This window comes from Lepidochelys kempii, chromosome 1 (assembly GCF_965140285.1).
Source record: "Lepidochelys kempii isolate rLepKem1 chromosome 1, rLepKem1.hap1, whole genome shotgun sequence".
NCBI lineage: Eukaryota > Metazoa > Chordata > Testudines > Cheloniidae > Lepidochelys > Lepidochelys kempii.
Window position 1 is genome coordinate 28,632,934 of NC_136380.1, and position 15,196 is coordinate 28,648,129.

General features: G+C 42.7%; 1 protein-coding gene across 1 annotated transcript; it reads right to left on the minus strand.

Annotated features, from left to right (window-relative positions):
- Window positions 1–5,554: 5,554 nt before the first annotated feature.
- GPR83 (G protein-coupled receptor 83) lies at window positions 5,555–12,687 on the minus strand. Its single transcript, XM_073318725.2, has 4 exons — window positions 12,262–12,687; window positions 11,000–11,125; window positions 9,407–9,540; window positions 5,555–8,568 (listed from the first exon to the last, which is right to left on the minus strand). Exons 1-4 carry the CDS (start codon window positions 12,646–12,648, stop codon window positions 7,944–7,946), a joined length of 1,272 nt encoding a protein of 423 aa, XP_073174826.1. The 5' UTR covers window positions 12,649–12,687; the 3' UTR covers window positions 5,555–7,943.
- Window positions 12,688–15,196: the final 2,509 nt, after the last annotated feature.

Sequence of the window (15,196 nt, forward strand, 5' to 3'; positions counted from 1 at the left end):
ATCTGCATTTTAAGTCAACAGGAAAAGCAAGTTTTCAGGGGAACGAGAAAACAGCGTGGTGCCAGCACACTGGAGCACAAACAGCGGAGGGGAAAAGCTTTATCTGGGGACACACTTCAAAAGAATACACGTCAAAGGGTTACTGGACTATACGAAGAGGGGAAGAGCATCCCTTTGTTATCCGTCGCCGAGGGAACAAAGAAGTCAGCGCTTTTTGCATCTATGAATAGTGGATCCCCAACCGCATGGGTTGGTGATGCGGAGAAGTGGCTGTAGGCTGTAGACAAAGCTTGGAGTGTGCTCAGGTTATATGTCGTCTCTTAGATATATGGTATACTTTTGTTTTATTGGTAACCATTTCTGTCACTTACATCTCTGTTCTTTCTTAATAAACTTATTCTTGATTTATTATAAATTCATCTCAGGGCTGTCATGTTAAAATAGGGTGTGACCACACAGCTGAACCAACAGGCTGGTGTGTACATTGTCTCTTTGGAGACACCAGACTTGGTAATTGCTGTGAGTGTCCTGTGACAGGGGCCATATGTTGCAGGGAGATGCTGCTGGAAAGTTTGGGAACTGAACTACACCCAGGGTTAACCTGCAAGGCAAAGTTAACTGGTGGAGTCCGTTTGGCTGACAGGGAGCTGTCACACAGTTTAGCAACACCAAATCCCTCTTTTGCGGCAGTTGCAGATCCCTGTTCAAACCCCTTCTCTGCCTCAGGAGGAAGGGGGACTTGAACCCAGCAGTCTCCCACATCCTCCTATCCACTACGCTGAAAATTATAAGGAAAGGCCATCAACTTCTCCTCTCCCCAACAATTGATCTGTGTGAACTTGTCTGAGGGGCCCAATCCCCATAGGCATGCTCAGAGGCCGTGACTTAGAGCGCCACAACCTATCTTCCCTGGTTTGTGACCCACTGTGGGGCTTAGGTGGGAGATAGGCATCCAGGCGCCTGGCGTGATGCTGCCATGCATGAGCCCAGAGGGGAAAAGTAGGTGCTGAGCAAGTTTAATGTCTACAGGGTTAGGAGACAGCTGAGCAGGAGTTCTGTGGATCACAGTGGTACCTAAAAACTGGACTTAGGCACCTAAGATTCTTCGTGGAGCCCACCCTAGCAGAAACTCTTTTATACCTTCCTTTTAATGAGACAGCTAGAATGGGTTGGGAAAACATTGTCAGTAAGGCCTATTCCTTTGCTTTAACTATCGCAATGAGACAGCTATATTTGTAACTTTCTCCTATTGCTGAGAAACACTGTAGTCTCTGTGCATTGGCTCAATATGGGCCAATTATGCCACATCCTGCTACCACTGTTGTTGTGTCTTAACTGAGGCTTATCTGGCATTTGAAAAGAACATTTGATTCGTCAAGGTTCTTAGGCATAGGTGTGTTCCTTATCTTTGGTAGTAACTTGACTGAACGGTTGCATAGAAAAATAATACTAAGAAAATGAAAGATGTAGCAGATCTATCAAAAAAGGGAAGATCCTAGAATCAGAGGATACCACGGCCCACGTGAAGCTAGAGCTAAATTGGTATAATTTAAGAAAGTTATGGCCGAGCAATGTTAAAAGTGCTCATTATAGAACGACATCAGGGATACTGATGGAAAAACTTTACATACCAGATTTACTTTACTTTTAATTGAATTATGTAGAGTGAGTGGAAGAGATTGAGGCCGGGGAAAATGCAGCTGGCTCAACATTTTCAAGGGAAAGAAGTGATTTTTGGATGCTTCCATTTTTGTTTGCTCACCCTGAGACACCTCAAAGGGCCTGATTTTTTAAGAAGTGCTGAGCACCCGCCCTCTGAAAGTCAGGCCCCTGAGTGTCTCGGGTTGGGCGGCCCAAAACCAGCCACTTGAAAGGCGTTGCCAGAGTGACGAAGAGCATTAATCCATGTGCTTATTAGTAAAGACTTGCCTGTCCTTTACGAGGCCTCACCCTTCAGAAGAAGGCAGCATCCTTAGCACAGCACCAGTCATGTCTTTCACTAACACCTCAGCCATTACGCCTCCCATTTCAACATTTGCTGCTTTTACCCATTGAAATGAACACATTTCCACTCCTGGTTTGATTAACTTTTGCACTTTTTAAACAACAAGCCTGACAGGCACTAAGGAGACATTTCGAAGACACTATTTTTTTTCTTGTTGAGCATTCAGGCTAGAGCGAGCTGCCACTCACAACCCGCATCAGCCAGTTGCTACCACAGTCTTTGTTCCTTTGTTTGCCATATAATTCTGTATGAAGATGAACAAAACTCTCAGGATATAGGTTTTAAGATAGGGAATGAATACCCATTAGGAGCAAGAGCAGCTGAATTCTGGAGCTGTAACTTAATTTTCAGTGGTCCAGCATCCAAAAGAACATTTTATGAGGAACTTGAGAAGGAAGAAATTAGCCTTATCATGAGACATAACTCCTCTTTTAAATACAATACTAGTACATAGTGAAAACTACATTAAAGAATTAATGTTGCGAGTCAAGCATTCAAAAGTTCAGACATGCCTGAATTAAGGTTGCCTGTGCATCCTTAATTCAGCTCCTTTGCCCATTATGCTACAGTCTTTAATTACATGAATATTTAATTATTTAATTATTTTTCCACAGAGGCCCACCTCCATTCAGTGCACAGGATGAACAGTGCTCACTTAATGGTCAGCTATTCACTATTTGTCTTCCTTGTGGGTCAGTGTGTGGCCCTAGAGCTTATTTAATGCACAGTATTCAAAGTGTGCTCTGAAGACAGAATAACTTCCTTATGGGCTTTTCTTTGGGGCTCATCACTCTAGTAGCTGAATGCTTCATAAACATGAATGAATTTATTTTCACAACAGCCTTGTGAGATGAAATGGTTGTGGCCCACAGATGCCCTTGATGCCAACAGGCAGAGGACACAGGGGGTGCATAGGATTTTACAGGGAGCCCTTGAGTCAGATATATGCATACCCAAGGTGGCATGTGAGGTCTTTACTGAGAGCCCATAGCCCACCAGTCATCATAATCATTGCAAAATGTATGGATGGATAATATTTAAGGATATATGTATTTATACTAAAATTTTTGTTCTTAAGGTCTTGGCTTTTGAGAGATTGTGAAATCTACAAGAAAGGAAATCTACAGGCATTAAAAAACAGCTGGGGGAGGAGGCAGAGGTGTCCTGTTTATGAATAAAGGCAAAAGATTGTTCTAGTAACTCTTGAAGTACAGAGTGACACATGGAATCCTTCACCTAGGACACAAACTGACTCTGTGAGTGTCTCGTAAAAAGAGGGTCACAAGTAGCCTGGCTGTAAAGCTCTGCAAAGATTTTGGGTGAGCAACACTCTACTAGGCATGAGAGTACCCTTTAATTAGGTCTAGGCTCTAGAATGTGTGTTATGATTTTATTTTATATGGAACGGTTTGTTTCCGGTGCTTCTACTTGTTACTACTTGAACCTGCTTTGTTCAGTAAACTGTGATTTGATTACAGTGAAATCAAGTATATGTGCACTGAGGTAAGTGAAGCAGTGAGCTGCGTTGCCCTGATTCTTTGGAGGCAGCAAATCTGTGAACACAGCAAGTGTCCAGTGGACCAGGGGCTGAAACACTCCAGGGAGGGCTCAGAGGGCTCAAGCTAATCTGTAGAGTGACATCAGGGCCTGTGGAGGACTGCAGTGCTTGTGTTGCCTAGGGCCAGGGTGCTGACCCACTGCAGGCACAGACAAGGCTTCTCTACACTGAGGGCAGGTGGTAGCAAGGTGCCTCACAGCTTGAGTACCCCCAGGAAGTGTCACGATGATATTATTCACATTTTACAGAGGGGGGAATTGAGGCACAGAGATTGAGGTCAAAAGTATCTGCTAATTTTGAGTGCCCACTTTGAGACACCTAGGATCTGCATATAGCATGTCACATGTTCAAAGCGCAGCTCCAGCTAAGTTCACTTGCAGCTGTGAGTGCTCAGCATTTCTGCAAATTATAGTCTATGGTCTCAAGTCAGACATCCAGAAAATGAGGAACATGCAGTTAGGGACCTTCTGTAAAAAGCATCACCTAGGAACTCTATGGTGCAGGCAGGAACAGAATCCAGTTCTCCAGGATAGCAATGAATTGCATTTACCATGAGACCATCCATTCGGTACCGGCAATCCCCTGCTTCATTCATTATACACCTTCCAACTTCTACAGCGAATGAGGAAGGGGTCCTACAGACAAGCCTCCCACACTACACAATGCTGATTCATCCCACAGCATATCATTCCTGGGTACGGAATGGAAGAGGGGTCCTGTGTTTCCACTGTTATACATTATGAATCATTAATTTTTGCACTTGGATAAAACTGGCTAAATAAAAACATGTTACCCTGGGGGCGGAACACAGAAAGAGCAATTGTTCAGAAAGCATGCTTTGTATAATGACAGCTGGCTTTATTTTCCTGTCAAGGAGTAAACACAACCTCCAATCTTCCTGCTGCTTTGTACTCTGTCTTTTAAGGGGAAAGCAGCTTCAGAGACTGGAAGGCCATGTATACTAGATGTATTAATGTCGCAAATTATTTTTGTCCCTCCTTGTTCATCTCATCCTACCATTGCCTCTCTGAAAAGTAAACTATCCCTGTCATCTCTGCCACTTATGAGGTGTTAGGTGATAATTTTAGATCACTGGTGTTAATGTCACAATTAAATTAAGCACCTAGAACTTCATTCAGTAATTACCTTCATGTATTACCAAACATATAGATTTCAGCAAAATTACCCCCATTCAAGGCTTAAAGTTTTGGCACAGCTTGGGCAATTTTCTGTGAAACAAATTCCATTGATTTACTTCATGATGGATTGAGATATTAATGATTAACCCTCCTCAGTTTTTCCCTTTTTACTTATCTAGATAACAAATAAAAAAAGAGTGCTGGGAAAAACCATCAGATTCTGAAAATCACTGCAGGGTATTTTTCTTTAGCACGAATGTATATTTGTCTGACGTCAATAAAGAGTATTTCAGTGACGTTTCTTTTCATGCATTAACCTGGACTTGTTTTATAGAGTATTTAATATTGGTGGCCAGTCTCCTCTTGAAGTGCTGGAGAAGGTTAATTATTACATAACTAGTTCAAAAAATACCACGTTAACAAAGTGCTGAAAGATTTCTTATTGGCAATATGCTATCAAATGCATTTCTTCCTTTTTAAGGTCTCAGTCTTGTAAGGTACTGAAAAATCTGGTCTTGATTCACTTAAATGTGCAGAAATTTAAAAATCTTTGTCTTTACTGGGTTGGGTTCCCCATGACAGTGTGGAGAGCACAGGGCCTGCGGTCATTCCTAGATTACTTATCTTCCTCCACTGATATATGTCCCTGTGATTCTTTTTCGCAGGGTAACCCTTCTGCCAGGTGGAATCAGCAGCAACAGAACCGGCTTGAGCCCCCACCTAGTAATCTGGAAAAATTTACAACCACATCTGGGTGCCTCTAAGAGGCAATACTTCCCCTCTTGCACGCACGGAGTCTGTGTAAAACAAAAGAACTTTTATTAAAAGGGAAAGGGAACCAAGCATTAGTTTGGGAAAACAACACAACCATATTCAAAAGCATGCAGCTGTAAGAAAAATCCCAACCCCACAGTGTGTTGGGCAGTGTCCTTTGCCTCAGTTTCCCACCATGTGGTGGGAAAGGCCAACAAACAAATGTCCTTTTAACACATCACTTCCCTCTCTCTCCTCTGCATCCCACTCACAGTTGCTGTCCCTGGCTAGCGAAGACCCAGAGTTCAGAGGTGCTTTCACAGGGTTCCCTTCCTACCCCGGTGGGGGTCGGGAGCATCAGGCAATGCCTCTGTTGCTACCACTGCTCTCTACTGCTGCTGGTCACTGCCACTTGCTGCTCCCACAACATCACGTTCCACCACCTTGAAACAAGGATTTTCAGTGGAGTCTAATAAATGTTGCATACATTTTATTTTCTGTAAATATACATCCATGAAAAACTTGGCACAAGTCAAAGGCACCAGAAACTGGTACAGGACATCAGTTACAACTGGTTTCTCTTTCCAGTCATGTTATTTTCCTTTAAAACAACAGTCTTCTCTCTCCTTTTACTGTTAGCTGCTGAGTGTTTCATGTAGAACAGGGCACCTTTGGGAGCAATACGCTGATGATGGCCAGCTGATTTCCGCACCATGAACACATAGGTAAACATCACTGCTCACGGCACAGCTTTTGGAGGCTCTGGAGTTTCCTTGCCTGACATCATGCACCATCAGTCCTACTATTTTAAAGCAGATAGTTTGTGTGTACACAATTTCAAAGAGGTAATGTATACAGCACTTTAGAAGAGAACATATATAGTCCCTCCGTCTCTGAACTGAGAACAGCTACACAACTGCATTACAGAGCAAAGGAGCAATGCTAAATTCTAGATGTAAGTTGGAGGATTCCTTAGCTATTACGTGATGATGATTCAGACATACTCTGGCAAAGAAGATTCTAAACCAAATACAATTTGGTTTGTAAACATTACTGTTCTAAATGAGCTTGTGCAGTACTTTCAATGCACTGAGAAATTATTTCCTGATTTTAATTCTCTGACCATAGGATCTGCCTAAATGTTCTTTCATTTACTTGATTTTATGGGACTGTACCTAGATTTCCTTAAAAAAATTCCTGGCAAAATTTGCTGAACTGTCAGCCAGAAGTCCAAAGTCATCTTTTGTTTATGTATTTTAAAAAGTACAGTTTCTTCCCTCAGTGTGCCTCAACCCTGCCTTCCAGGAAGCATCTATCAGGGTAATAGCACAGTTCCATTTTTCCATGTCCATCCAACCTATTGCATCTCTGATGATAGTTTGGGTGATGGTACTTGTGATGCAGACACTTTTTCACTTGGAAATGGACTAAGACAAAACCATATATCACACGGGCCAATGAAGACCCATTACAAGGTGTAACGTAGTGTACTAACCACATGCAGTGCACCCTTGTGTCAGAGTGCAACACTGCAAGGGATCCTCATTCCCACCACCTCCTATTGGCCCTCTGCTTCTCACCAGGTCTTAGGTGACTTGGCCCTTTGGCTAAGTCACCTAAGTTCAGTCCCTTTCAGGGGTAACAAAAGGTCCAAGCTAAACACCCAAATAATAATTCTTCTGTCCCTCTATGGCTGCACTGAAGTGTCCTCAGGGCCTTCCCTCTGAGCTGCCTTCACAGGAGCCTAATCTGCCTCTGCAGTGGGGCTTGCGTGCCCCTTCCTCAAGTAGGGAAACTGAGGCCCACCCAGAGGACCCTGTAGTAAGTTACCATAACACCATTAGCGGGAAATGGCTGCTAGGTCATAGGCAAGGTTGAGCCTGGCTTGCCTTAAAGAGCCAGTCAGCCTGTGAGCCATGGTAACAGCTTTCTGTCACTCCTAAATTGGGCTGGATTCAAGCAGCACCATAACGGTGAAATTGTCTCTACCAATCCTGTGTTCACTAAAAGACATTTTTAATACTGAGACTCAATGTACTTAGATAATGGTTTCAGTGTTTTGGTTCTAGCTCAACAACAGTCAACACACACACACAAACCTCCGAGGAAAAAGGACCGCACTGGACAGCATTACCGTCAGATAATAGTTACAGATACACAGAGAGTTCTTTGCTAGCCACCAGTTCAAAGTCAGCCTGACAAAGAAAAGGGTTCCCCCCCCCTTCTCAATAGCTATGCTGTCTGTCTTCTCTTTGGACGCTGTATAGATATACTACCAGTCTGCATTAAAGAGATAACTCTCTTGCTAATAGGAATGCATTGACTCCTGTGGTTCTGGGTTCTCTGCACAAACAGCACACACATTTGTGTGTGCATTATAGTGAAGTAGTCAAGGATTCCCGTGTCTCTACGTCACACTCATCAGCTTTCACCAAATCCGCCTGCAATCCTGGTGCGTACCCCACGTGCTCCCATTTTATTGCATCATTCAACTCACAGCTACTATAGGTTCAACTGAAGTGATGTCTGTCTTTCCTGACTGGAGATTGGAGGTTGATGGAAGGACATGGGAGACCTGAGACCTCTTGAAGTTGCTGTTTTTTGCCCAGGCTACTCTGTAGGATGGAACTGTGGATGGACACCTGTGCTCTCTCGGGGTAGGTGGTTTTTTGCACATGTTGAGAAAAGACTTCAGTTCCAGTCTGAAATGTTCATTGAGCCAGCAGTAAATGAAGGGGTTATAACAGGTGCTGCTCATTGCAAACCAGTGAAAAGCAAAGTACAGGGCATTGTTGGTACGAATAGTTTGGCTGGAAAGGAGGACGACGTAGCAGTTTAAAGGAAACCAGCAAACAGCAAAGAGGACAACCACCACCATCAGCATCTTAATGGTCTTTTTCTTCTTCCTCCGAAGGGTGAAGTACTGCTCTGTGGTCACGTCCCCAATGGCATTGCGCAGCCAGAGTTTCTTGGCCACTCTCAGGTAGGCAGCAGAGATGATTAAAAGGGGCAGAATGTAGAGCAAAATGAATGTTGTTAAGTCTAGATACTTCCAGAAGAGGTCAGCTGGTTCAGGGAAATCTGGGAGACATAGGCTTCGGGTGACTTCTTCACTGCAGATAAAAGGACTGATCACAATGAATGAACAAATATGCCTGGGTATCACAGTAAGGGAGAGAAAGACAAGACTCCTGTCATAAAACCAAAGAGCCAGATCCTCAAGTGGTGCAAATTCACATCATTCCATTGACTTCAGCAGTGCTATGCTAATTTACACCAACTGAGGAGGTGGCCCATAGCGTAGCTTACAAGAAATGTGATCAGACTAATTTCTCACAGCATGCATGACATGATCTCCTTACGAAACTAATTAATTGCAACGTCTAATTACCAGCTGCACAAAATTAAGTTCTTCGGAGTGAAGTGAAACTCTCTCTACCTTTCAATGAACTTCTGTATGTAAACAGTAATAAAAAGTCTATCATGTTTATGACCCATTCCATCAGCAAAACACTTCACAAACATTAATTAACCCTCACAACAGAGGGTGACAGGTAGTATTATTATCTTTATTCTGCAGAAGAGGAAACTAAGACAGAGAGGTTGAGTCACTTGGTCAGGGAGTCAGAGTTAGAGCTGGGGTTAGATAAGAACCAATTAGGGCCTCCTTTCCAATCCTCGCCTCAATCAATGGGCCAGTTCGCTAGCTGGTGTAAACTGCCAATTTATGCAAACTGTGTATCTGGCCTGATGCATCTGACACACTGTTGTTGATGAATAATACTAGAAGAGTAGCCATTGGGAAAGGTATAGATGTACACTATGGACCAGATCCTCAGCTGGTGTAAATTCACATGGCTCCCTTGTCTTCAATGAGGCTACACTTGCTTGTCCCTGCTGGATATCTGGCCCAATATGTTTCTGCAGATCAAAAGCAGGGATCAGCCTTACCTGTATTCAAAAGTGAATAGTTTTTGGTAAATAGCATGTGGGAGGGAGAAACACGTTGCCATAATCCAGATGACAGAGATGTAGACAATGCCTTTTGCAGTGGATAGGCGTGGTTTCAGAGGATGCATTATAACCTGTTTGGAATAAACAAACACGTGGCCTGATGACATTTTAATAATTATGAGATTTTCCTCACATAATCTCCCACTCTTAAATACAGCAGTAATCGTGGCAGTTTAATGAGCCAACACTGCATGGGAGTTGCCTGCATGCAACTTCCATTGACTTCCGGTTACAGAACCAGAAAGCGAACTTGACTCTGAATGAAAGCTGAACTGAAGTAATTAACTTTCCTAGTCCAAGCTGAGAGAAATGGATAAAGAAAGGCCCCGATCCCGCTACTGCAGCTGCGAAGGTGAACTTCTGCACCCACATAGAGATGGGTTGACTTCCGTGGGCTCCCGGGCAGGCACAAAGTTCTTCCCTTGCACATCAGTCTGCAGGATGGGCCAATTCAACAATATAAATAAAGGGGGGAATGGAGGTTTTTAAAATGCTTTCAATGTTTGTATTCGACAGCACCAGTGACACAAAGTCTGGTGGGTTTCCTGTATCATTACAGCCGAATGGTTTTCCAACAGAAAATGCATTTTCTGCAATATTGAAATTTCCTGGTGGGAAAATTGAAATGAAAGCTCCCAAGAGCCCAGGTTCCCCACTCCCAGGCTGGCGGGCTCCCCAGCACCCTGCCCTGGCATCCCAGGGCTTCCAAGCTGGCCAGCTCCCTAGCTCCTCAGCAGCCCCTCTGGTGTGGAGCTTGCAACCGGGCTCCCTGCTCACCCAGGCTCTGTGGGCTTTCAGCATGCTAGGCAGGCTGCTGCGGCACCTAAATTGTACATTACTGAAAAATTCCATGTGGGTGATTCTGCAACGGAATGTATGGAGGACGCTCCTCTCCCAGCACATTTTGCATATCCCGCCTTGTGTGCCCGTTCAGAACACACATTTTTTTGGAAATGCAAAATTTTCCCTGGGATAGAAATCCCAGTTCCTGCCCAGAGCTAAATATACTATTTAAATTAGTGTCCCTTGGAAATCATTTATTTGACAGCTCTGCTTCTTATGTGAATTTAGCATATTAAGTTAAGATTTGAAGATGCAGCATGTACCTGCATTTAGAATAATACATAATATTTTGTGAAGTGCTTTAAGATCCCTGGCTGAAGGAGTACAAGCAGTTCATTCAGCTTCACGCTCCCTCTCTGAGGCAGGTATTACTACCAACTTATTAGAGATGCAGAGAGGTTTGAGTAAAAAGCCAGTGGCTGACCTGGGAACAGAACCCAGGATTCCAGACTGCCAGCACACCCTCTAGCCCCTAAATTGTACTTATTCCTCCTCCTTAAGTGATACCAGAGAGCTGATTAGAAAAAAAAATACACCACCACCCTGACAAGTCTTACAGAGAGTGCCCTGTGCTAAACTCCTTAGGGTCTGAGGTGTTCAGAAAATGGTTTTTAATTTCTTATTTTAAAATAAGGGAATGCTCCAGCATTTTCAATTCGTGGCCATTTAGCTTAAGGGAACTCTCACCTGGTGTCTGTCCACTGCGATTGCTGTAAGAGTCAAAGCAGAGACATGGAGGGAGCAGTATTGTGCAAATCTACTGATGTGACACATCCCCTTCCCGAATATCCATGTGCTGTTCACAAACCGAGCCTAGGAACAATCCCATCAGGGAATAATATATTTAGCTTTCTACATGCATAATTAGGGTACTTTTCACATGCCTGACATTCGACTCATTGTGCCATTGTCAGTACACTAATAGCTGCTCTTGTGGTCATTTTTTTGACTTCCATCCCAAAAGGATTATTAAAAATCTGCAGGTCACAAACAGGCTAACACATCACTCCTTTCTTTTATCTAACTTCTGTCTCCTTTGATTTATTGGCTGATTACTGAAGCCTGCAATAGGACATTAAATAGAGTCAAGACTTTTGGGAAGGTGATCCAGAAATACAGTTATATTAGTGCCACTTTACTGACCTGGCAATATGCACGCAGGCGGTATGGTGGAGCAACTTCTAAAGTATTTGTCTGACTTCCTTCAGAATATTTTCCTCCATACCCAAAGAACTGCCAGCAAGTCAGTTCCCCTCATCCCACCATCCCTGCTTGATACATGGATACTCCTGCATCCCTGATCTAGGTACAATGCAAGTATCTCTTTTCACCAGATCATGTAACATGATGCTGACCATTAACCATTTTTTTAAATAAGGGAGATTCATTGTATTATACTGGAAGCTCCTCGTGGGGGGGGGGGGAATAAAACTGTGAAACTACAGCCCTATTATTCTGACTAGTTTAGTGCCAACAATGTCCTTGGGCATAAACCACAGGTGCAATTTTTAGTATTATTACGTTTCTAACTGGATCATAGCAATTAGAAAAGGAAAAGACCTGTTAAATCTTCCAAAGAGTAATGACTCCATCCCTACAGACATTTAAAACTAGTCTGGAAAGATTACTAGCAAGTGTCTCATAGAACTATCTTGTATTAGCAGAGTATAAACTGAGAATATAACTCTATATAACAGGATAAAGAAAAAAAGTCATTAAATTAACTCTAATGCTTTAACATGACAGGAAGCTGAAATTGCAGCCTCGCATTTACTAGTGTCATTTGTCATTCCCGTGAGTGCAAGTAAGAACAATCAGAGGCGAACTCCACACACTAAGCTATTTCTGTTAAGGGAAGAAAAGGCAAATGATACATTTTCCATTACAAATGCCCAAGGTTTAGAGAAAAAAGCAGAGGGAGAGGGAACAGACCTCTGTCAGGTTCTTACCAAAGTAAAGGGAGTATTGAGCAGCATTATCATTATGTCTGCTACAGCTAGATTCACAATGAACAGGCTAGTAGCAGAGTGCATCCTTTGATTTTTGATGATGACGTGACAGACCAAGACATTCCCAAAGAGCGAGAACACTATGATGAAGGAGTATGCCACAATGAGCAGGGCTTTCACTGTAAGATTTTGAGACTCTGCCCCATAGCTTCTCCTGTCCACAAAGCTCTGCCAGTCAGTAAGTGTATAGTTATTCCAGGAAAAAAAACTGGAGATGCTGGGTGTTTCAAAAGATCCTTCAAAACTTCTGTTGATGGGAAGCTTTGCTGATCTGTCAAAGGCATTAGCTAAGTACAGGAGAGAGAGCCATATATAATGAGTAACCATTTCTGAAACGCTGCTTCTTTCTTCAGATTCAGAAATAGCTCATCAATGAAACAATACTGTGTCCAGTCAGCGGGAGGCTTGACAAGCTCTTGCTTGCTTTCCTTAGCACAATCTTCATAACTGTGAACAAAATGCAAAAATTATCAGCCAAAATAACAGCAGGTGATCCAGACAAGTGCTGTAGCTATGCAGATCTGACACTCAGTCAGTGTATAGTTTTCTTTCAGCACTTTTATATCTCCCGTCTCAGGCAGGCTGCTAGCAAGAATCTCCGCGCATTCGATGCTTAATACTACTGCTACTCCGATGTGCTCGCTTTGTCCAAGATTGCACTCCTACTGGGTTTTACTCCATGCCCCCCCTTCTCCTCTGGGATAATTACATCTGTACTGTGGAAGAAAAAGAAAATCTGTTTGGTTTCACCTGAGCATCCTTTTCTCCCCTGTCAGCATCCTGACCTGCAGCAGCAGCTTCATGTAAATTCTGTTTTTTCTTTCAGACAATTTTTTCTTTCAGAAGGTGGAGACAGCTACCAGGGGAGAGGCTGTTCTAGATTTGATTTTGACAAATAAGGAGGAACTGGTTGAGAATTTGAAAGTGGAAGGCAGCTTTCGTGAAAGTGATCATGAAACGATAGTGTTAATGATTCTAAGGAATGGTAGGAGGGAGAACAGCAAAATAAAGACAATGGATTTCAAGAAGGCAGACTTTAGCAAACTCAGGGAGTTGGTAGGTAAGATCCCATGGGAAGCAAGTCTAAAGGGGAAAACAGTTCAAGAGAGTTGGCAGTTTTTCAAAGAGACATTATTAAGGGCACAAGAGGAAACTATCCCACTGCATAGGAAAGATAGGAAGTATGGCAAGAGACCACCTTGGCTTAACCAGGAGATCTTCAATGATCTAAAAATCAAAAAAGAGTCCTACAAAAAGTGGAAACTAGGTCAAATTACAAAGGATGAATATAAACAAACAAGTCTGTAGGGACAAAATTAGAAATGCCAAGGCACAAAATGAGATCAAACCAGTTAGAGACATAAAAGGTAATAAGAAAACATTCTACAAATACATTAGAAGCAAAAGGAAGACCAAGGACAGGGTAGGTCCATTACTCAGTTGGGGGTAAGGGGAATAATAACAGAAAATGTGGAAATGGCAGAGGTGCTTAATGACTTCTTTGTTTCGGTTTTGACCAAGAAGGTTGGTGGTGATTGGACGTCTAACGTAGTGGATACCAGTGAAAATGAGGTTGGCTCAGACAAGGCTAAAATAGGGAAAGAACAAGTTAAAAATTACTTGGACAAATTAGATGTCTTCAAGTCACCAGGGCCTGATGAACTGCATCCTAGAATACTCAAGGAGCTGACTGAGGAGATATCTGAGCCATTAGCGATTATCTTTGAGAAGGCATGGAAGATGGGAGAGATTCCAGAAGACTGGAAAAGGGAAAATATAGTGCCCATCTTTAAAGAGGGAAATAAGGACAACCCAGGGAATTACAGATCAGTCAGCTTAACTTCTGTACCCAGAAAGATAATGGAGCAAATAATTAAGCAATCAATTTGCAAATATCTAGAAGATAATAAGGTGATAAGTAACCATCAGCATGGATTTGTCAAAAACAAATCATGTCAAACCAACCTGACAGCTTTCTTTGACAGGGTAACAAGCCTTGTGGATAGGGGGAAAGCAGTAGATGTGGTATATCTTGATTTTAGTAAAGCTTTTGATACTGTCCTGCATGGCCTTCTCATAAACTAGGGAAATGCAACCTAGATGGAGCGACTATAAGGTGGGTGCAAAACTGGTTGGAAAACCTTTCCCAGAGAGTAGTTACAGTGGTTCAGAGTCATGCTGGAAGGGCATAATGAGTGGGGTCCTGCAGGTATCAGTTCTGGGTATGGTTCTGTTCAATATCTTCATCAATGATTTAGATAATGGCATACAGAGTACACTTATAAAGTTTGTGGATGATACCAAGATGGAAGGGGTTCCAAGAGCCTTTGGAGGATAGGATTAAAATTCAAAATGATCTGGACAAACTGGAGAAATGGTCTGAAGTAAACAGGATGAAATTCAATAAGGACAAATGCAAAGTACTCCTCAAAGGAAGTAAAAATCAGTTGCACACATACAAAACGGGAAATGACTGCCTAGGAAGGAGTACTGCGGAAAGGGATCTGGGGGTCGCAGTGGACCACAAGCTAAATATGAGTCAACAGTGTAACGCTGTTGCAAAAAAAGTGAATATCATTCTGGGATGTATTAGCAGGAGTGTTGTAAGCAAGATAAGAGAAGTAATTCTTCCGCTCTGATTAGGCCTCAACCAGAGTATTGTGTCCAGTTCTGGGCACCACATTTCAGAATGGATGTGGACAAATTGGAGAGAGTCCAGAGAAGAGCAACAACAATGATTAAAGGTCTAGAAAACATGACCTATGAGGGAAGACTGAAAAAATTGAGTTTGTTTAGTCTAGAAAAGAGAAGACTGAGAGGGGACATGGTAACAGTTTTCAAGTATGTAAAAGGTTGTTACAAGGAGGAGGAAGAA